General features: G+C 43.1%; 1 protein-coding gene across 8 annotated transcripts in view; it reads left to right on the top strand.

Moving 5' to 3' along the window:
* STXBP5L (syntaxin binding protein 5 like) overlaps positions 1 to 22,117 on the top strand; it is a 309,553-nt gene extending 287,436 nt beyond the window's left edge. For 4 of the 8 annotated variants that reach the window (XM_034788419.1, XM_034788402.1, XM_034788395.1 and 1 more), the window contains 7 exons: positions 1,270 to 1,371; positions 7,924 to 8,163; positions 10,634 to 10,994; positions 13,874 to 14,039; positions 17,108 to 17,219; positions 17,626 to 17,846; positions 19,550 to 22,117. In XM_034788419.1, the coding sequence (XP_034644310.1) occupies positions 1,270 to 1,371; positions 7,924 to 8,163; positions 10,634 to 10,994; positions 13,874 to 14,039; positions 17,108 to 17,219; positions 17,626 to 17,846; positions 19,550 to 19,591 (1,244 nt within the window). In that variant the 3' untranslated portion in view covers positions 19,592 to 22,117. The remainder of the gene's footprint in view (positions 1 to 1,269; positions 1,372 to 7,923; positions 8,164 to 10,633; positions 10,995 to 13,873; positions 14,040 to 17,107; positions 17,220 to 17,625; positions 17,847 to 19,549) is intronic. The other 4 variants (XM_034788439.1, XM_034788430.1, XM_034788410.1 and 1 more) reach the window with 2 other exon arrangements.
* Positions 22,118 to 22,574: the final 457 nt, after the last annotated feature.

Genomic DNA, 22,574 nt, shown 5'->3' with positions numbered 1-22,574 from the left:
ATGGTACTTGTTTGTGCTTAAAACAACTCTTGCTGCTTACTAGTGAATTGCTTTAACATGCAATGTAGCTTTAGCGTGGCACCAGTAAAATGTGTTTAGAGATGTTTCTTTATCCAGATTTATGTGCAGCATTCTTAAGTGTTTCAATACCCTGTGGTGTCAGTTCCTATCCTTTTGCTCCTCTGTGTTGCTGAAGCATTGCCATCAATTATTTGATTCAGTCTCTGTCTGTGTGATGATAACATATGTGAAGTAATGTTTAAAGATTAATTTTAGGACTGTTTGTTTATATTGACTATCAGAGTTTTGTATTACTACAAACGAACTAGTAATACTCAGGAAAAACATTTGAATATTTGCATTGGCTTCCATGAAATCAGATGTTTGGTGCCTGGAATTTACAGAAGTGCCTACATGAGGAGCCTAAAAATTATTTTCAACTCTGTAACTTTGCTTCCAAAATATCCTGATTTTTATACCGAATATTGGCTTTATTCTTTGACAGACTTTATAAGCAGATCTATGGTATACACTTGATTCACTAATTTAAAACTGCACACTACAAACATCTATAAATGAACACAAAGTGTGTTGATTGTAAGGCTCTCTGATGGTGAATGTATACATTACAGTGCAAAGGTTCATCTTAGTCACTGGTATTTTTCTCTCATTCTTCATATCAAGTAATACTTTTGCTTTCACAATTCCTGACTATAAAAATGAAGGATTTTATGCTTCCTCATTAGTGTTTATTCCATTATTTTGACATAATCATGACACCTCCATGGAAGAGATGATTTATAGGGGTATATTCCTCTTTCAAAGCCCTTGCAGAAGTTAATGAGAACAGAAAGGAGAATATTTCCCTTTAGGTGCATAAGTCAGCAGCATACACATTTTCATTATCATTCTTGTGTTTTTTAAGACTGCATGGGGAAGTGAGGAAACTGTGGTGTTATTTTCATGAAGCCAAAGAAAATAGAAACCATTATTCATTTTAAGACTGCTCCATAAAGGTTGCAAGTTTGGGTTTTATTTCTGTAAATTAAAGCATGGGAAATGTTTCATTTGAATTGCCTTTTTAATATTCCAAAAAATATAACTCAAACTTTCTTTTAAAGTCACCAGCTCACTGCAGTGGGACCACTGTGTCAGGCAAGAAAACTGCACTAGGACTGTAACTGCTCGGGGCTTCTTTCATATAAATGTCATGATGATGGTTGGCTCAATTGTTCTTGTCCTTTTGCAATGCATGCATTTTTGTGGCAGTAGGTTACATTTCCAGACGGGCAATGCTTCAGCAATTACATGGAGTCAGTACATTCTCACACGACGAGCGTCACTATGCCGCTTACACATGGATGGACAAAGGTAAGGCTTGATAACACCACCTTCATTTTTATCTTAACATGTTAGTTGAAGTATCCTGTATTTTTCTGTTGCAGTGAGATGGGCAACGGTTAGAGGTTCCACGTTCAGGTGAAGTCAGATATAAGACGCTGATTTTATTTGTCAGAAATGTTTCGCCACAAACTAACTATTGCTAAAAATTAGAACAGTAGAAGTAATGTTATAATGTTATAAAACAGCAATTGATTCATGTAGGTCAAGCCATGTCTGAATAACCCAATCCATATATAGGGCAGAACATTGAGGAGACAGGAGAGTTATTTTTAGGTGGGCAGAGGTAGCCCGATTGGCTTATTACTTCCTTCGCTGAAGCTCAGAATTTATGATTAGTCATTTAGATGGCACAATCAATGTACACACTATAATGCTGCCATGCAGGAGGTAAGCTTCAAATGAGAAAGCCCCTGTCAACAGTTGCTTGCAATCTAATGGATAAACAGGTACCATACAGCATATCATACCAACCTGTGGTTCATGAAGCACTTGCTAAGTGGTCTGTGGAGATTTGGCTTTTCATGTAGTGGTGGCGGCCTCTCCCAGGCTTCCAACTGCTTCTACAGGTATTGAGGAAGAGCCTGGCGACCTATAAAATCAGCTGGAAGCAAGGAGGAAGAGCAAGCATAGATCCATCTACTAGGAGAAGAGGAAACAGGAGCCACCACCAAGGTCTGGAGCTGCCAGGCACCAGCAAGAGGAGACTGCTCAGGGGAGAAGAAAATGAGGCAGCGGGGGTTTATGTCTATTGGAGAAATGGCTGGAGGGGGCCTGATTGTCAGGCCGTGAGTTCAGGACACAAGGAAATTTAGTGGCAGAAAAGCATGTTTGGGGGAGAGAGGACACACGACAGGGTACTGTGTGCAGGAAGAGAACAGGATAAGGGGACGGAGTAGCAGAGGAACATTTGCCCTGAAAAGAGGAACAGAACAGAGTGGAGGAGACGTGAAATTAAGAGTAAAATAGAGACAGAAAAACAAAATTAAACTCATTAAAGAGAACTGTGAATACATTCATTTCTTAAGGGAACTGTCCCAGGTAATCTGTTACTTTAGTTGCCAAGGAGCTGTTCTGTGTTCACAGATGGGAGGGGCAGTGGCCCTCATGATCATCAGTGGGAGGAGAGGAATCCACGGAACAATCTCTATTAAGAAGTGGTCCATACAATGAAGATATTTGAGAACAGAGCAATATAATATAGAATAAACACAGTATGGCCTGTCATCTTTGTTGCTGAGCTGTATTTTACATTAATAGCAACTACATCCATAGAAAGAAGTGGGGAGGTGGGAGATAACATTAACTGTGTGGAGGATTGTAGAACAGGCTGGCACTGTTTGACTGAAACATTCCCACCTGGTGGCAGATTCTGATGCTGCTGGGAAATGTTAAGTGAGTTCTTCTAACTTGGTGGTGCAGGTAGCTTGTTAACTGTCCCCTGTGTATGGAAGATGGGAATGCTCGCTACACAGAGAAGTGACGGTGTGGGCAGAGCAGTCTGGAGGGAGGAGCCCTGGGGCAGCCACACCTGTGGAGATGGTTGGAGCTGAAGGTTTTGTTGTTTTTTTGTCAAACCCAAGGAGGGTGGTGAGTGTGACGCTACTCAGCATGTGGACTTTGTTTTAGGGCAGGCTGCTCACTCAGGGTGAGATATTTTTGACATATTCTGCACAAGAGGCATGGGGGCGGGGAGAGAAGCAAACTTGAACTGAAGAACATGAGGGCAGAAGTGGCAACAGGCCCAGACTGCCCCCAAACAAAAGCTGTTGCAGGCCATGTGGCAATTTGTGAAGGAGTCCAACAAGAACGGCAGCAACAACTTTGGGAGCTGATGTTCCACAGACTGATTAACCCATGGCCACCATCTGGACTGCCGGTGAGCATCAGCCCTTCTCTGTCTATCATGAACCGGATGGTGACCCTGAGGCTCCTTTTTCACAGTAGAGGTACAAGGGGTAAAAAATATATATCTATTAAGTGCCTACATGTGAGAAAGGCCATGCTGCCCCCGTTTCAGCTCAGTTCCATAGCACAGTTCATAGAGCAGCTCTTAGGAAGAAAATTGAAAGACTTAGGGACTCAATGGTGGGCAATGAAAAGAGAAGGTTGGCCAGACACAGAGGGGACTGATGGGGGGACTTATGTGTTTTGCTTATTAGGAAAAGGAAAACATAAGAAAATTGTGTTACATATTGCACTGTAATTTTGGGAAGACATATGGACTCACTGAACCCACAGCCAAAAAGAACAATCACCAGGAATCTAGGAGGAAGCCTCCAGCCCTAAGTATTATGTAAGGAACAGTGGTATATACAAAAACATTGTTCCTCATGGATGTACTGACGATAGAGAGATGAGGTCTAGTAGAGGCCAGGAGTCTGGCTCTCCCAGTGGGTAATAAATGGACCCATAGAAATGGAAGGGCGAATTGTTAGAGCCCTGCAAATCTGTGGATATCCACTTTATAGCTGTAGATCATGTTTGTGGATTGTGGCTTGGATGCGGATACAAATTTTGTATCCATGCAGGGTTCTAGGAATGGTGGCCTGCCAGGTTGACTCATGGTACACCCAGACTTTGATGTAAAAGGGCTTGATATGACTTGAGTGCCTTAAGGAATTAGATTCCATACAGGTCCCCTATGACTACAAGGACTCCAGGGCCTACTCAAAGGCAATAATTCCCCTATGAGAGGGGGCAGCTTGCTTGTGTTATCCTGCCTCATTGAAATGCAGGGAGCCTGGGTAAACTTTCAGTCTATCCTGGTTTCCAGGGTGTACCCAGGGATTCATGACCATGCAGAATGAGATGTTGCAGAGAGCAAGTCCTCTGGTCACTGCAGGGGCTTTGGGAGTTAGGTTGTCCAGGAGAGAGAAAACCAGGGTGCATGCCTAAGCATTGGCTCTAACAGGCTGGCAGTGTTTGCATAGAAATCATAGAAGTGTAGGACTGGAAGGGACCTTGACAGGTCATCTAGTCCAGTCCCCTGCACTCATGGTAGGATTAAGTATTATCTAGACCATCCCTGACAGGTGTTTGTCCAACCTGCTCTTAAAAACCTCCAGTGACGGAGATTCCTCATCCTCTCTAGGTGACATGTTCCAGTGCTCACCCACCCTGACAGGAAGTTTTTCCTAATGTCCAACCTAAATCTTGATTGCTACAGTTTAAGCTCACTGTTTCTTGACCTGGCATTTGTGGTTAAGGAGATCACTTTATCACCCTCCTCTTTATAACAACCTTTTAGATTGTTATCATGTCCCCCCCTCAGTCTTCTCTTCGCCAGACTCAATAAACCCAATTTTTTCAATCTTACCTCGTAGGTCATATTTTCTAGACCTTTAATCATTTTTTGTTGCTTTTCTCTGGACTTTTTCCAATTTGTCCAAATCTTTCCCGAAGTGTGGTGCCCAGAACTGGGCACATGATTCCATTTCAGGCCCTATCAGTGTTGAGTAGATTGGAAGAATTACTGCTCATGTCTTGCTTACAACACTCCTGCTAATGCATGAAACACACCTCCCTGTTAGCAGTCATTGATCCTGCTGCTTTTATACCTCACTCATATAAAAGAGAGTGGCTCTCTGAAGAGAGAGAGAGAAAGAACGGATCTACAGTGTGTGAGACCCCTGAGGGAGCAGCACATTTGAGGAGAGGCCTAAACTGAACATTATCAGATAGTTAATAAAGCTAAATTCCAGGAAGGGGTGGGGTTTTGACTTTGTTTTAAAGCAGGCTGGGAAGGTCACAGAGGGCCTCGGATCTTTCCTAAGTTACATGTTTCAGTTCAGAAATCTTTCATGACTCCAAAGTTTGAGAGAGGTGTCATGCTGAGCTTTTGAAATTCAATCTGAATATTGTATTTAATGGAAAACAGCACGACATGTTCCCAAAGGGATCCCAAAAATTATACCTGTTAATGTCAGTTCTGCTAAAAGGCATTAGTTAATTGTACCACACAACAGCAAAGAACATTTATTCTTATTTAAAGGAAGGAAAAAGTCCTGTGACACATGCAAATGGCACATCACATATTTTAAACACTCTGCATGTCGCCTACACAGACTGAGCAGACATATTTGTCCCTTCAGCACCTTTCACAGCTTGAACACCAATATGTTTGCTTTTACATGCTCTTGTCATTAATACCAACTACTAAAGGGAAAAATACATACAGCCTGTGCACCATGTCGGGAAAACGGGGCTAGGGGTCATGGGCCGCCTTGTGTTGTGGGGTCTGGGACACCTGCAAAGCCTCTTCACTAACCCTCTTTGGTCAGCAACTGCAGTGCTGATGAACTGCCTCCAAAGCTCCATGGCTAGAGTGCTGCAAGGTCTGTGAGGCTATGGAGCACATTCATTCATAAGGTATTCGGTCCATATATCCTCACAGATAAGCCGCCCCCTGCTTTTATGCAGGTCTCTGCAGTAGTGTTGAACCAGGGCCAGGCAGCAGCACTAACACCTGCACTGAGAGGTGAATGTGAACTCCCTGGCTGGGGAACATGTGGAACTTGGAAACTGAAACAGGCATAAATTTCTCTTCAGTGTGAGGGGGACTAAAATCCTGCAGTGCTGTGGAGCTCACGTTTGGCAAGGCAACAGCCTCACTCAGCGTAGAAGCTCTGCAAACTGCAGCTCCGACTTAAATATAAACTGACCCGCTCAGTTCCAAACGTTGATCTGCATAGCAATACTTTGATGTGCATCTGCCCAGTAATTCCCAGGTGGGTGCTGGCAACTGGCTAATTTCTGCCACTTCTGCAGCGTCACGGGGGCAGGGAGTTTAATGTCACAGCAGATGTTGCCTGTGGGAATGGGATCCCTAAACTACCACTTCCTCAGGAGAGCAGGAACTGTAAATGTGGTGTGAAGCTTAGCTCAGGCTTTAGTTGTGGGAGACTGAATGATGGGGAAGGTTCTTATCCAGGTTCAAGTCTTCACCAACACCAGGAAGCATTCTACTCCCTAATTATTTCTGCTGGTTCCTGAGCTTTCTCCTTTGAGGAGACGTCATCCTCTTCTGGGGATGAAGAAGGATTAAACTTGCTTCTCAACAAGGGCTTGGGAAGGGGGCATTGGACTGTATATGCCACAGGGATGGCCCCCATTCCACGCATAGATAGACCTGATGAAGGCATCCATAGCTGCCCCGTTATCTCAGCAACTAGACTCAAGTGAGTATCTGAACGTACTCTGAGGCGCTTAGAGAAGTCTCCGGCCCATGAGCTCCAAACGTTTGTTCCAAAGTCTCTCAGCCTCTAGCCTTTTGTGTTGCAGAAAAGCACCTGTAACTTTCAGTGTTGTAGCCTGCCTCTGGCTCCGCCTGACTCGGTGTAGATGGATTGCAGAGTTGACCCAAGCCTGTCTTGCAAAGACTAGCCTGGGTCCCTGATTTCTTCTAGTCCAGGAAGCACAGTGAAGGCATTAGAGATGAAAGGGATCAGCAGCAGTGATACTCAATGCAGACTACACGGTCAGGGAGACTAAGCTGCCTACCTTGTGTGCCAGGAAATGAAAAAGGGCCAAAAATGAACCCCCCTTCCTCCTGCTGCAGCCACCCCATGCTCCCGTGTCCTAATGCCACTCCCGGATCCTTCACTGTCCAGTCCCTTCTCAGCCCCAACTCCCTCCCCTCTGCTCCCACCCTGTGAACCGATAGCAAGGCTATGCTGAGCAGCTTATTCTGATGATAGACAAGGCTGAGTGAGCATAACCCAAATTAGTGCCTTCAACACCCAACCAAGCTCGATGCTGTTTCTCTCCAAGAAGGATTGGGAGACTCCCAGTGAGTTTGGTGAGGGGAGAGTGTGTGTGTCTATTTCTAACTGGCAGTCACAGTTCCCTGCGAAACCATACACAAAAAATGTGTATGGTCCAATCCCATGGTGTGGAGTCGGTTGAGGGGCAGAGCAACTGTCTCACTCCATTGTATGGGAAGTGGGAGGTGATTTGGGGGCGAGAAGGTTTAAATGATATTCCTTTCCCCTGCACATTGCCTGGAAGAGGGGCCAGTTCAAGGGTCAGTGTCTCCTATCAGCAGCCAGCTGCCAAGAACATCACAGACTAAGGAGGGTTACTCTGAACGTAGCTGTAGCAGCGTTTGGTGCAAGGCAAGGGGCATGCGCAACAGGATGTGATGCTGGCACTGAGCCCTCACTTCATGTCCTGTAATAAGGTAGATAATTTAGTTTTAAATAATGTAACGTATGAGTCTAGGAGACATCCCTTGTGCCATGACTGGAGCAAATTCTGGTTAGCCTATGCAGATCTCTGTAATAAGCAGCTATTTCTAACAGCCTGATTTGTCTGGAGAGGTCTGACAGAATTCTCACTGTTGTTTATGCATCGGCAGGAAGTTAAGACTATGCAAGTATCAAAACGTTCATCGAGTCTGTAACGAGTCCGTGATGTCCATGTACAACAGAGTGTTTGCATTTGGTTTTCAGATACGTTTGGGTCTGTGCTGTAGCCCTGCCAGCTCATGTCTGCTTGATTGTATTTACCTTATTCATACAGAAAACCGGGAAAACACCTTCAGCCGGTCCCGAAGCTCCAGTGTCTCCAGCATCGACAAGGAGTCCAAGGAAGCAATTACAGCTTTGTACTTTATGGAGACCTTTTCACGGAAGAATGACTCTACGGTCTCCCCCTGTCTGTGGGTTGGAACAGGCCTTGGTATGGTCTTAATCATCTCCCTTAATCTGCCTGCTACTGAGGAATTAAGGCAGACAGAACCGGTCATGGTGTCTCCAAGTGGTAAGAGTTTTTGTCTGCTTTCCTGTTCTTTGTCTGTCTTGGTAGTAGGAGAGGGTATAAATATCTGCTTTTATCTGGTTTCTCTGACCAAAATCTCTCATGTAGTGAATATTAACCCTCAGTGGTTCATTACACTGAGTGCACAGAGGTGATTGAGGGTCCTGTGGCATCTTTAAGACTAACAGAAGTATTGGGAGCATAAGCTTCCGTGGGTAAAAACCTCACTTCGTCAGATGCAAGTCTGAAGGTGCCACAGGACCCTCTGTTGCTTTTTACAGATTCAGACTAACACGGCTACCCCTCTGATAAAAGAGGTGATTGTAGCAGTGATAGCTGTAATTTAGAGACGTAGGACAGTCTGTTTTATTAATCACAAAGATTAGATCTTACATAGAGGTGCACACATTCCTTGTAAGGACTGGAAACAGGAGACTTTTTTTTCAGACTAGAAAAATAGATAAGTTCCTCCTGGGAAAGTGTATTTGGGATTCCCTTGAACGTGTCAAGAATTTGATGGATCATGTGGCAACAGAAATGTCACTAAATTCCAGTAGAAGGTATCTTTAGATGTATTCATAGTACTCGGCCCAAATAGCTATTTTCATATCTAAAGGTCTTCATAAACCTTAATGATTATTCCTTCTCTGTGACATAGGGAGCTGCTCCCACTTCTGCAGATGAGGCAACAGGCACAGACAATAAGCAACTTGGCCAGTGTTAAGAGAGAGCCAATGATAAAGCCAGGATTAGATCTCAGGAGTTCCTGCGTTCTAGTCCTGTGCACTGACCCCCTCAGACAGGTCTCACCCATAGGAGAGGTTTAGCTTTCAGGACAAAAACTCAGCTTTGTGTAAAAGTAAGTGCAGAATGAACTAGGCCCTTGTTTCCCACCAAGTTACGATGCTGATTACAATTACAAGATTACTGACACAGAGGATGGTCAATTGAGTGCAGTTATGGATACTGATGAGGACATACCATGAGAGTAGAAACAAGGGCAGAGAACAAAAAACAAGGTTCAGTTTTGGAAAATACAAGTTAGTGCATGTGAGGAAAAACAATTGCAAGTACATATACTAACTGAGAGGGGGAAATGTAGAAAGCAGAGAGACCTAGAGCTAGCTGTAGGCTGCAGATTGGTCATGAGTTTGTGGCTATGGCTTGGAAACAAGGCTAGTATAATTTTGAATTGCTTAGACAAAAGCATTTTGTCCCTGAGCAGAGAGGTTATAGTCCTCCTACATACAGCTCTGATCCAGCCCCAGCTGGAATATTGTGATCAGGTCGGGGGTGTCATTACCAGAGAAATCAGAGGGAGTTCAGAGAAGAATGACAAAATGATTAGGGGATGAAGGGGATAATTTCCAGGGAAAGATTGAAAGATCCCAAGCACGTCTTGGCTAAGTGACAGGCACAGGTTACAGGGGATACTGGAGGGGGGTAAACACGAAGGAGGGACAGGATATATTTAACAGTTTTAAAGGGCGCTAACTAGGAATAATGGGAGGAAATTTAGGAGTAAAGAACTGTAGTCTGTATTAGACAAGGAAAGGATAGGAGCCACCTCAGTTGCATGCTTAAAACCTGACTGGAAAGACACTAGAAATTGCACTGGAAAGAACAATCCTATTGGTAAGAGAGTGGGATACATGCCGTAATTGGCCATTTTTATCTCTAAATTCTACTGTTTTCTATTGAATTTTTTTGTTAGGTTGCCTGAAACATTTTCAATAACTGCAGCTCTGCTCGTTCACCATCTCTGCCTTGCTGCAAAAATATTTAGTGTGAAGCAAAAGGTTACTTTGTGCAGTTAACAGTGCAGCTCATTAGCTTAGTAGGGCTGAGATGTGCTACTGTACCCCTAAAGCAGGGGTGGGCAAACTTTTTGGCCCGAGGGCCACATTGGGGTTGCAAAACTATATGGAGGGCCGGGTAGGGAAGGCTGTGCCTCCCCAAACAGCCTGCCCTGCCCCCTCCCACCCCCTGACTGCCTCCCTCAGAATTCCCGACCCATCCAACACCCCCTGCTCCTTGTCCCCTGACAGCTCCCACCAGAGCCCCTGACCCATCCAACCGCCTCCTGCTCCCTGTCCCCTGACTGCCCCCACCAGAGCCCCCGACCCATGCAACCACCCCCTGCTCCCTGTCTGCTGCCTGGGACCCCCCGCCCCTTACCATGCCGGAGCCAGCCACACCGCTGCGCTTCCCAGCAGGATGGTGGGCCAGAGCGCTGGTGGTGCAGTGAGCTGAGGCTGTGGGGGAGGGGGGACAGCAGGGGAGGGGCTGGGGGGTAGCCTCCTCGGCTGGGAGCTCAGGGACCGGGCCGGATGTGGCCCGCGGGCCATAGTTTGCCCACCTCTGCCCTAAAGGGAAAATCTGGATGCAAAATAGACCATGATGCACAGATGCACTAGTGACCACTGGATTTTTTGACAAGCATATGCCAAAGCTAGAGCATTATATTTTACAGGTACAGTTCTGACACTGAAGGGAGCAGTGCTGACTTTTTCATGCCTGGACTGCATGGGAGCATTGATACATTCACCCTATGAAGTATGGAGGGATCCAAACAGCATAGATGATAGTGAAAAAACGAGAAAAAGGAAACTTGTCATGTATTCTCCTTCGTCCTCCCAGGATATGGGAGATCATCAGTTTGCTGTCATCTGCTCAGAAAAACAAGCCAAAGTGTTCTCACTGCCTTCCCAGACATGCCTCTATGTTCACAACATCACAGAAACGTCCTTTCTATTGCGAGCAGATGTGGTGACCCTGTGTAACAGCATCTGCCTGGCTTGCTTTTGTGCCAACGGGCATATCATGACAATGAGGTACTTACCTAACTAATCATTTGGCAAAATTGTAAAAGGCAACAGAATTAGGGCTGTAAAGGGGAGCAGGAGGCACACTGTCCACCTGCAAGCTGCTGAGCATGTTTTTATTATGCACACATGTAAAGGAAAGCTGTACCCATTTTGCTCTGTTATATAATTTCTCTCAGTTAGTAATTCTTCTCACTGTCTAGTACCAGGATTATCTCTGACAGCAATAGCATGGCAGAAGCAGCAGAGCTCACTGTGGCTAAAGTTGCAGAATAGTTTCCATGCAATCTCTCTTTGGTCAGTTATAACTGTCAGCTTTCAGCTTCTGGGCTAAAGACTTCCAAGCCTGGTCTCACCCACGGATGTTCAATCACTATGGAAACCAAAATACCGTTCCCTACATTATTAAAAAAAAAAATAGGGCTGTCAAGTGATTAACAAAATTAATTGCATGATTAATCGTGCTGTTAAACAATAATAGAATACCATTTATTTAAATATTTTTGGATGTTTTCCACATTTTCAAATATATTGATTTCAATTACAACACAGAATACACAGTGTACAGTGCTCACTTTATATTTGTTTTTTATTACAAATATTGCACTGTAAAAAACAAAGAAATAGTATTTTCAATTCACCTAATACAAGTACTGTAGTGCAATCTCTATCATGAAAGGTGAACTTACAATGTAGAATTATGTACAAAAAAACTGCATTCAAAAATAAAACAGTGTAAAACTTCAAGGCCTACAAGTCTACTCAGTCCTTCTACTTCTTCAGCCAATTGCTAAAACAAACAAGTTTGTTTACATTTACAGGAGATAATGCTGCCTGCTTCTTAGTTACACTGTCACCTGAAAGTGAGAACAGGCATTTGCATGGCATTGTTGTAGCCAGTGTTGCAAGATATTTACATGCCAGATGCGCTAAGATTCATATGTCCCTTCATGCTTCAACCACTATTCTAGAAGCCATGCGTCCATGCTGATGATGGATTCTGCTTGATAATGATCTAAAGCAGTGCACACATGTTCATTTTCATCATCTAAGTCAGATGCCACCAACAGAAGGTTGATTTTCTTTTTTGGTGGTTTGGGTTCTATAGTTTCTGCATCGGAGTGTTGCTCTTTTAAGACTTCTGAAAGTATGCTCCACACCTTGTCCCTCTCAGATTTTGGAAGGCACTTCAGATTCTTAAACCTTGGGAGGAGTGCTGTAGCTATCTTTAGAAATCTGATATTGGAACCTTCTTTGTGTTTTGTCAGATCTGCAGTGAAAGTGTTCTTAAAGCAAACAACATATGCTTGGTCATCATCCGAGACTACCATAACACAAAATATATGGCAGAATGCGGGTAAAACCATGGAGCAGGAGAAATACAATTCTCCTCTAAGGAGTTCAGTTACAAATTTAATTTACACTTTTTTTTTTTTTAAACAATCATCATCAGCATAGAAGCATGTCCTCTGGAATGGTGATCGAAGCATGAAGAGGCATATGAATGTTTAGCATATCTGGAACACAAATACCTTGCAATGCTGGCTATAAAAGTGCCACGTGAACGCCTGTTCTCACTTTCAGGTGACATTGTAACTAAGAAGCGGGCAGCATTATCTCTTGTAAACGTAAAAAAACATGTTTGTCTTAGCGATTGGCTGAACAAGAAGTAGGACTGAGTGGACTTGTAGGCTCTAAAGTTTTACACTGTTTTGTTTTTGAGTGCAATTATGCAAAAAAAAATCTACATTTGTAAATTGCACTTTCACGATAAAGAGATTGCATTACAGTACTTGTATGAGGTGAATTGAAAAATACTGTTTCTTTTGTTTGTTGTTTTTACAGTGCAGATATTTGTCATAAAAAATAATATAAAGTGAGCACTGTACACTTTGCATTCTGTGTTGTATCGGAAATCAATATATTTGAAAATGTAGAAAAACATCCAAAAATATTTAATAAATGTCAATTGGTATTCTATTGTTTAACAGTGCGATTAAAACTGCGATTAATCATGTTTTTTTTTTAATCCTGAGTTAACTGATTAATCGACATCCCTAAAAAAATTAATTCTTACAAATTCTTTTTGATTAGCTCCTCAATCAAAATTGCTAAGGTAGAATGTTGAAAAGTGGCCTTAAAGCAGTCCTCATTCAGCAGCAGCATCTTTGAGAGTTCTACCCAACATTGGATTGGATTTAACCAAACTCTAACCTTTGAAAACCACATTCTGTGGACTTTTTTTGCCATGGGGACTTTAGGCTACTCCAGGGTTAGGTGGCAGCTGAGCAAGGTTTTGAGACTCTGAGTGGCACCTCAATGGAGGACTTAGACACCAAGCTGCATGTAAGGGTACGTCTTCACTTACCGGAGGGTCCGGCGGCAGGCAATCGATGTTCTGGGATCGATTTATCGCGTCTGGTTAAGACGCGATAAATCGATCCCTGATTGATCCCGGAAGTGCTCGCCGTCGACGCCGGTACTCCAGCTCACCGAGAGGAGTATGCGGCATCGACGGGGGAGCCTTCCTGCCGCGTCTGGACCCGCGGTAAGTTCAGACTAAGGTACTTCGAATTTGCGTACCTTAGTCCGAAGTGGGGGCTTAGTGGGGACCAGGCCTATGACACCTAAGTCCTTTTGTGGAGCTAGCCCTAACAACCTATTTTGGTCACTGAAATTTGCTTTGAGACCAATACACAGAGGCAACAGATCTGTGAAGTGGAAAGGTGCCATTTTTACAGTAGCACATTTAAGAGTGCATTTTAAATACCACAGCATTCTAGTCTATATATGGAAAATACTAAATTACCTGTGGGTTTGAATCACGTGATAGAATAAAAGCATTTTCTGTAAATCCCAACATAACACAGGCATCTGCTTCTCTTCAGCTTGCCCAGCCTTCGCCCAATGCTGGATGTCAACTATTTGCCAGTAACAGACATGAGGATAGCACGGACATTTTGTTTCACCAATGAAGGGCAAGCTTTGTATCTCAGCTCTCCCACGGAGATCCAGCGACTGACATACAGCCAGGAGATGTGTGACAATCTACAGGTAGGGCTTGTAAACGTAGGAAGCACACATGCTGCTTGGCTTTCTTATTGTGGAGAAATCTTTGAAGCACTAATGGGCTCCCATTGTCAGATCTGTGCTTCCTACAGAGGAGGGCTGTACATGTTTGCAGCACTTCTGAGTCAGCCAGAGGCATCTCAACAGAGCCCTCCTACCACTGCCTTGATCACAGTGGCTTACACCATTCTCAGGCTTTCGGCTGTTAACACCATGTCCTCTGGTTTAAAATCTAGTGCAACCTGTTCCTTTTTCAGATAATTTTCATTCAATCCAATTCATTCTTATTTTTAATTTGGAACCTGAAACTCCAAATAACAGCGCAAAGATTGCCCAGATTTTTTGTAACATCTGCAGTGTCATGCATGGAACATAGGTCAATTTGCATCAACATTTCCAGAGAGAACCAATTTTCTCAAGAGAAATGCTCCTACATTTGGAAAGAGTAAAATGGAAGAATAAATGCTTAGTGTCACTGTCTAATGCTCTGATCCCTGAATATGCACGTTCCTTGGGCTAAGTCTATGAAAGGATGCAAAACACTAACCCAAAATTTTATCAGCTAAAGATGGGGGAAACAAGATGCTTCTAAAACATTTGTTCCCAAAGAGAAATGATGTATTTGTAAACGGTCAATTTCTCTGGAACAGTATGTTTTACTTGTAGGTTTCTCAAGGTAATGACACTTTTTACTCTCCTAAGTTTAATTAAATTTAAATTTAATTAAAAGTTAAAGTTTCAAATGATTAAAAATGGTAAGAAGTTGGATTGTAACATTATTGCCAGCAGATGGGCCAGGCATTAGCTTTAATGTAAGATATGATTTAGTGTGAAACATCCATGAAAAGACAATTGCTTGCTTTTTTTATAGTGAAATCAGTGCTAGCTTGACACACCTATAGATGGAAGTTCTCTATTTATTCATAGCAGAGGACAACATGGGCAGCTGCAGCAGCAGGCCACACTTCCTACGTGCACACCACACAAGCCAAGTACACCTTATGCTTGCCCTGCAGGAACCACCTCATTGGGACACAGAGGAGGTCAACAGTACTTTTGATCCATGGCCTCTGTGGAGTAGCTCCTGTCCCCTAGCGACTGGACTAAGTCCACAAACTGACATTAACGGTAGCAACTTCTGGTTACTACTAAGTAGATCCAGAGTTGAAGCAGGTTGGCACTCGCCCTAACAAAGTAGAGCAAAGTCCTAATGTGCTGCTCTGGTTGAAAGAGGAACGGTTTCAAAATATTATGAGTGACTACTTCAGAATGTATGGCACTCGATACCAGCATGGCTCTAACTGAAGGGAAAGTGTATCAACACAATGACTGTTCCTTCCCTAACTTTAGTATTGCTTATTTTATTCTAAAAGTAAACACAGGCCCCACTCCCCATATTAATACAGCTTCTTCAGCATTCAGTCAGTTGGCTAGAAGGGCAGGCGTTCTGAGTTGGATATAAACCATTAAAAGTCTACAAAAAAATCTATTAGTGATTAAGACATACTTTTGAGTTACTTACAGTATTATCCACTACAGTAACTGATACAGCCCTTCTTTGCAGGTGGGAAAGGTTCTCACATTGTACTATACATTCAAATACAGCAGCTATGGGGATGGTCTAAGGAAAGTCATTTATTCCAAGCAAAAGCTAGTTCATTATGTGAGATTTTTTTACACTCTAAATGTCATTTACTGAAGGAAGTTAATTGTGGGGGGGGTTATTGGGGAAGGATCATTAGCAGTAAAAAAGGGGAATAAGCTTGAGGTTGTATAATGAGCAGAGAACCAGGATGCCCAATAAAAGACATGGTACTGCCAGCTGTCGTTAGACCATGGCAATGTATTGAGCAGCAGAAGTCATCACAATGCTGGCATTTTCAACACTGAAGAATTGTTATGAGGAATGAGTGCTGCAGCCAGGCTTGGGCTCACTGGAGAGGAGGAGTTGAAGCGACTGTTTACAAATTATTGGCGGGACTCTAAATACATCACTGAAGAAGGGTTTAAAACTAGGGGATGGGCTAGATTTGTTAGCCCAAGTAAGGGAATAGAAGGCTCTTACCTCCCAACACTGCCACACTCCAGCTGCTCACATCACAGCTTCTGCACAGAGAGGAAGAGCAAGGGCTTTATACACCCAGTATCCCCCTCCCCCCCAAAAAGCAAGTGGGAGGAGCATTGGCAGAGAGCCATGGTTTCACCCACCCTGACCTACCAGCTGGCAGAGCAGTAGTATTAATGTGCTGAAGCCATCTCCCCACAAATGGCTGCTACATAAGAAGTTACCCTAGCAGACTGCAAATAACTTTGATAGCTAGATTTGTTTCTAAAGAACCATTGGTTTGAAGGATACAGGTGTAAGCTCTCTGGGGGCAGAGACTATGCCTTCAGCTGTGTCTGTAAATGTCTCGTGCACGATTGGTGCTGTGCAAATAGTAAAATTAAGTGGGAGGTAGGCACAGCTAGCATCCAGCGATGAGCTCTCGGAGGGAAGCCAATGGCCTTTTGTAAAAATTGCTTCCTGTCAGCAAGCACTAAACTCATCTTTATTGTTTTCTTTTTGCGAAGTATTGGTGGTCGGGTTGCCTGGATAATCACCAGCTGATTGTGATTTCTTGATTTTAATCAACATTTTTATGTTGTGGCTTCGTTGCATAATTTGCTGTCCACAAATCATAAAATATGAACCCACCAGGGGAATGAACACAAATAAATTTTTTTTTTTTAAATGTGAGTGGCTTTGGTTGGACATTTTATCTGCACTATTGACCCAGCTCTCGTAGTAATCAGATATCAAATGCTTAATGCTGTGTTTTTCATAGTATGAGAATTTTTTTTAAAGAATAGATGTTGCAGACAAACGGACAGTCAAATGTTGTCCCTTCTAGCCCTGGTCTTGCAATACAACATGTGGCATAGATCAGAATTCATCTTTTATTTGCTAAACGTCTGATGTCAATGACTCTCTAAGCTAATCCAGACATTTAAAGTAAATGGCAATCTTCATCGCTCTAGTTCCCTCATGTGTTCTTCTGTCTGATTTTGGCCAGGACATGCTTGGGGATTTGTTTACCCCAGTGGAAACACCAGAAGCCCAGAACAGAGGCTTTCTCAAGGGGCTGTTTGGAGGAAGCGGGCAGACCTTTGACAGAGAAGAGCTGTGTAAGTGATTATAACTGAAACTAACGGAAGACAAACAGTTAAACCGATACAAGGACAGGACACGTAATCTAGGAAAGAAGGGATGTTAAAAATGTTAAAGATAACAGAGAATTTGTCCCACAAGCTACTAGAAGGAGCAAGAGCTTGATCTTTCAGAGCCTTGTTTCTATCTACCCAAAATGTTTTCTTTCTTCCCAGTAAGAGCAAGTGAACAATAAAATAGGCCCCATCACTGCAGTTACTGAAGAACAGGTTCGAGATGGCACTAGTATCAAACCTGCCTGGGTAGCTTGAGGCAGTCTGTGTGCCACATTACACTCCAAATAACAGCAAGGGAGTGAGGAACTAGCAATGAACTCTCTAGGTATCGATGGGGGAATGAGCTAACTCCACTTTCCCTGTGTAGTTGGCGAGGCTTCAGCAGGAAAAGCCTCTCGGAGTCTGGCTCAGCACATCCCTGGCTCGGGTGGAATCGAGGGTATGAAAGGAGCTGCAGGAGGGGTAATCGGAGACTTGGCTCGTGCGCGCCTCGCCCTTGATGAGAGAGGACAGAGACTGGGAGAATTGGATGAAAAGACTGCAAGCATGATGGCTAGTGCAGAGGCATTTTCCAAACATGCACATGAGGTATGGGTTCTTTGCACGTACATGTGGAGAGAGTTTGCCCTACCCAGGGTTACCCAAAGTTAAGAAAGCTGAACCTCCTTCAGGAAAATTAAACAAATCACAGTCCCCCAAGTGTTGTTACCTTCATTTATACAGCACCCTTCCCCACACATTGGGGAACCCTGGTATAGATTGTCATTATATGACACTTTCTCTCCTTTCCTACATGCTTGATAAGCAGTAAAGTATCATCATTCACATCTGCACCCACTGAAATAAATGGGGTAGTTTTCCACCTCAGAGCTGCTGTTTTAGGCTCTCTGCAAACTCAGGGAGCCATCTACTTTGGTTACACTTACTCCAGATTTTCATAGCATTTAAGGCCAAAAGGGATGATCAGATCATCTAGTCTGCCCTCCTGTGTATCACAGGCCATTACATTTCATCTGGGTGTCCCTATATTAAGTCCAAAGACTTCAGTTAGACCAAAAAAGTTCAGTCCTCAGGAAACAAAACTGTGCGCCATGGAGAGAGAACAGGGGAGACCCAAGGTGCCACCAATGCTTGAGTTTCCTGCAATGTTTTCTTCATAACATCTGTCTTTCAAAACTGCTGCCATCTCCCATTGGTGTCAGTGGGAGGGAGAGTATTATGTTCCCCCAGTTATGATGACCATTGCATCCATTCATTGACATGTCAGTGTTGTTCCTGAAATCAGGCCTCAGTCCCTTTGGGAACAATGGGAGATAAGGGCAATACTCATTAATTGCTTTTAAGATTTTATGTGCTTATCCCTCCTGTCAAATAGTCTGTTATGAACAATACCAGGAGAAATATTACCATTAATCCTGCTTCTTTTAAAAACCCACTAGTTGCACAAGATGTGCTGAACAGGGAGGGGGAAACTAGGGTGGGTCATAGGTGTGCATCTGGATGCAAGGGAACAAGTGGGGCACTACAGGGCACAGGAAACTGGGGGCATGACCATAGTGTGTTATGCTAAACTGGTTTGCTCTAAATAGGCTGCTTAGCATGGAGACATTTGCTCTGTGAAATTGAAATGATGTCACCCTATGGTATAGTCCTAAGAGGGGGAATCAACTGAAAAGTAGTAGTAGTAGTACATTAAGGAATATTTACCTGTAATTCCAGTTTTCCAGATATCTGTACAGCAGGATTACCACCTACCTCATGCCCCAGGGAGAATGTTATTGGCTGTTATAAGTGCGAGGCAAAAAAATACTCTCAAAGAGATGTGTACTGATGGATGGTATTCTGGAAGCGAGGCACCTAGCGTACCCTAATCTATGGCAGTTCCTACTTCACCTTATGCAAAAAGCAGTGTGCTAAAGTAGGAATTCCCTGAGAGCGTCTCTTCAGTGAACAAGAGCTATGGGTAAATAATGTTCTTTGTGGAGGTTTAATACTTAATTATGAAGTTAGAGAAAGCCTCCCCCCCCCCACCCCACCCCACCCCCCCAAAAAAGGTATTTCACAGCAGCAAAGGGAAGTGACATGTTTGGCAAAGAACAACCTGATGCTATTTGTTTGCTCCAAATTTTCTACTTGATTATGAAGTCCATGACAATGAATGGACCTACTTCATTTGTGGTACCACTAGTTCAGTGGAGTTCTGCCACATACTAACTTAGCACAAGTCTTTACCATTAGCAAACCAGATTTTTGTATCTAATTTTCATTTTGCTTATTTCCCATCTCTGTAGTTGATGCTGAAATATAAGGACAAGAAATGGTACCAGTTTTAGACTTTTAAAGAAGCTGCTTGGCTTTGATGAGAACACTATTCAGGGAAGCGGAACTTATTCCCAACACTACCAATCACTGGCCAGAAACAAAACTTTCTCCTAGGAAATGTTTTCCTGTTATTTGTTTGGATTCACAAGCGGGAAGTCAAGGAGAAGTTTTATATCCCACAAAACGGAGCCTAGACTTGTACTGGTCTTTTAGTCAAAATACCTGGCTTATGGTGTAGTACATCTTTTTCCAAAAGCAACTGAACAGTCACATTGGCATGTAGCTTTTTTCAGAAGCTCTAGGAATGAACTGTGGAGAGTGTCTCTGGTTAAAAATATCCTGTACAAACCTAGAATGTTAATGCACTTATTAAAAAAAAAATGAATACAATTTTGCATGACCAATTGACATCTTAAAAAGAAAGCATGTTGTGACCGAAGAAAAAGGGATTGATTTCTATGCTGAGCAAAAAATATTTAAAAACAGCAAAAATCTTTATTTTTAAAAACAACCCTACAACCAGCCAGTACATTTCAAGCGTGGGCGCTGCTGCTCTGGACAGAAAAAGGAGATGAGCTGCATTGTCTTATTTGCTGCTAGTTCTTTTCCTTATAAAATCTTAGGTTGAACTCATCAGTGCTATTTAATTCCTATCCAAAGAATAAACTAACATCCAAATCCAATCCAAATGCTTTCTTTAGTGTTTGTGAAGGAGCCAGTTGGGATGTCACCTAAGTGAGAGTAGAGGGTGTCTTTACAACCCAAAGAGTGCAGGAAACACCTTCCATAACTACTAATTTTCTGAAAGCATCCTTTGAGGGGGCTGTGATAACATTTGTCACCCCAGGAGTGTCTGAATCACTTGGTTGCCTTGTTTTTTCAATATTAGAAGCTGAAGAGAAGGTGAGTCAGTAATTTATTGAATTAAACTGAAGAAAGTAGAGGGCCCAGTGGATCAAGCTGGTAAATCCCCTCAAGTCAGTGACTTCAGCAGCTTGCAGGAAAGAGTTGCACTGAAGCGATGCTAAGCAAATTGCACAGTAACCCAATTTAAAGCTGGTGGGCTGACGATCACACCAGCAACAGGTTTGAGATGCAAAGCCCAGCAGATGTAATTTTATATAGACCAGTTTCTCCACTGTCTTGCCTGGTGTATTACCACTTACAACCTGTGCAAAACACTGCCACAGAGATGAGTGAGTGGAGAATTCAGGAGCACATTATATCTACTTTGCACAAGTGTAAATGCCCACACAAGGTGCAAGGTACTGGTGAAATAGGCTGTTCATATCGGTAAAGCTGCTGCCAGACCTCAACTGCTGCCACGGGGCTTTATGTGGTTTCCATTATGGGCTTTTAATTTTCTTCATTTTGCAGATACTGTCAGATTCTTTTCCACAACCGTTTATCATGATGTATTTGCCTGAACAGCATTCACATGCCAGAACAGTCAATTTCCTTCCCCAGCTCAGTTTTACTCCTCTGCATCAGCATAATTTCCAAAGTAACCAACTGTGAAGTCAGATGGATTCTAAAATTGACTTGGGAACAAGGTGCCAAGGTCATGTTTGCCAGCAAGTATGCACAAGTACAAACTAGGGAGAGAAAGACGGAGACACTTTGTATCAGGAGAATTCACTTTGAAGGAAAATGGTCTGAGAAAGTAGCTGCAGCTAGTGACTTCCCAAATAGCCATGTCCATCAGATTTGCTTTAACTTCCTACGTTTGTATCATGACAGTTTAATGCACACTCTGGACCGCAAGACACTGCTCTGGATTCTGCATTTCCATGGAAAGCACTGCTAACCCTCACTCAGTCGCTCTCTCAGCTATTCCTTTCTCATATCTTCCCTGTTTTTAGTGGTGGGGTGGGTGCTCACTAGCAAAAACATCTATTGTATATTTAATTTAGCTCAATTTTAGATATAGGTTTTGGACTCAGAAGTCTGGCATCACAAGCTGTGTGAATTAAGGCTATGGCACAAGTTTGAAGAGTCATTAAGGTTACACTGTTATGGCTCAATATGAATTTTGTGCTAGTCAGAATGTTTAAATTTTGCTGCGGGCAAGGTTAAAATGACAGCTTTGACTGTTGTAGTCCAGTTCTAAGCCTCTAAAAAGCCTTATGGCTAATCCAGCCCCTGTGTGAATTGCATGTTTACTCCACGTGTACTCTGGCCTATAGTTAGTCTAAATCACTAATCTTGTGGGCACTTTAGCTTTACAAACACCTTAGAGAGGGTATGTTCCCTAATTTAGCTGCAAGTCTAGAGAAGGTATTTAAATGGTCACTGGATTAGGCTCAGACCAAACAGGTAAAGATTCAGGAGGGAAATCCTGCTACCAGGCACATGAGTTCGTTCTGTAACTTACTGCACCTGTTTCTATACTAATATAACGGGTATGAAAAGGATATTCCTGGTTCAAGTGTGATGCCATGTACACCTCCTCTACTGGCTACACTGGGAGTTTCCATTGCAATTCAATGACATGTTGCAGTATCCATAGATGTATCACACATAACTGTGTGGAAAGCTTGGTGAGTGATTAGGATGGTACTAGTTCTGTGGTGTATAGAAATTCTCGGCTTGCTATTCCGCTTTTAGGCAGAGGTGTTGCTCTAACATCAATTCAGGGACCTCTGATCCTGAATGAAATGGGAGCCTCCTTAGGCAGATGCTAGAGCTCACTCTGTCATGAAGCAGTTGCACAAATCAGTTTGAACAGCTACAGCCTGCGTGAGGGAAATGTGCCTCCAGTAGGTCATTTACATGACACTTGCTCTATCAACAGTCTCTAACTTAACACCACGCTGTATCAGTGGGAAAGCCAGCCAGTAGCTTTCAATTTGCCTCTTTACTTCACAAAAGAAGAAGAATTTAGATTCCCCAAACATACAATTTTGGATGTTTAAATCCTTCATCGTTTTCTCTAGAAAAACTCCCCAGAAGGTCACAACTGTATCTTCCTTTCATCTATGGCATATTGTACAT

This window comes from Trachemys scripta, chromosome 1 (assembly GCF_013100865.1).
Source record: "Trachemys scripta elegans isolate TJP31775 chromosome 1, CAS_Tse_1.0, whole genome shotgun sequence".
Classification (NCBI taxonomy): domain Eukaryota; kingdom Metazoa; phylum Chordata; order Testudines; family Emydidae; genus Trachemys; species Trachemys scripta.
Note: the sequence above shows the minus strand (reverse complement) of the source record. Positions and strands in the feature narration are given on the sequence as shown.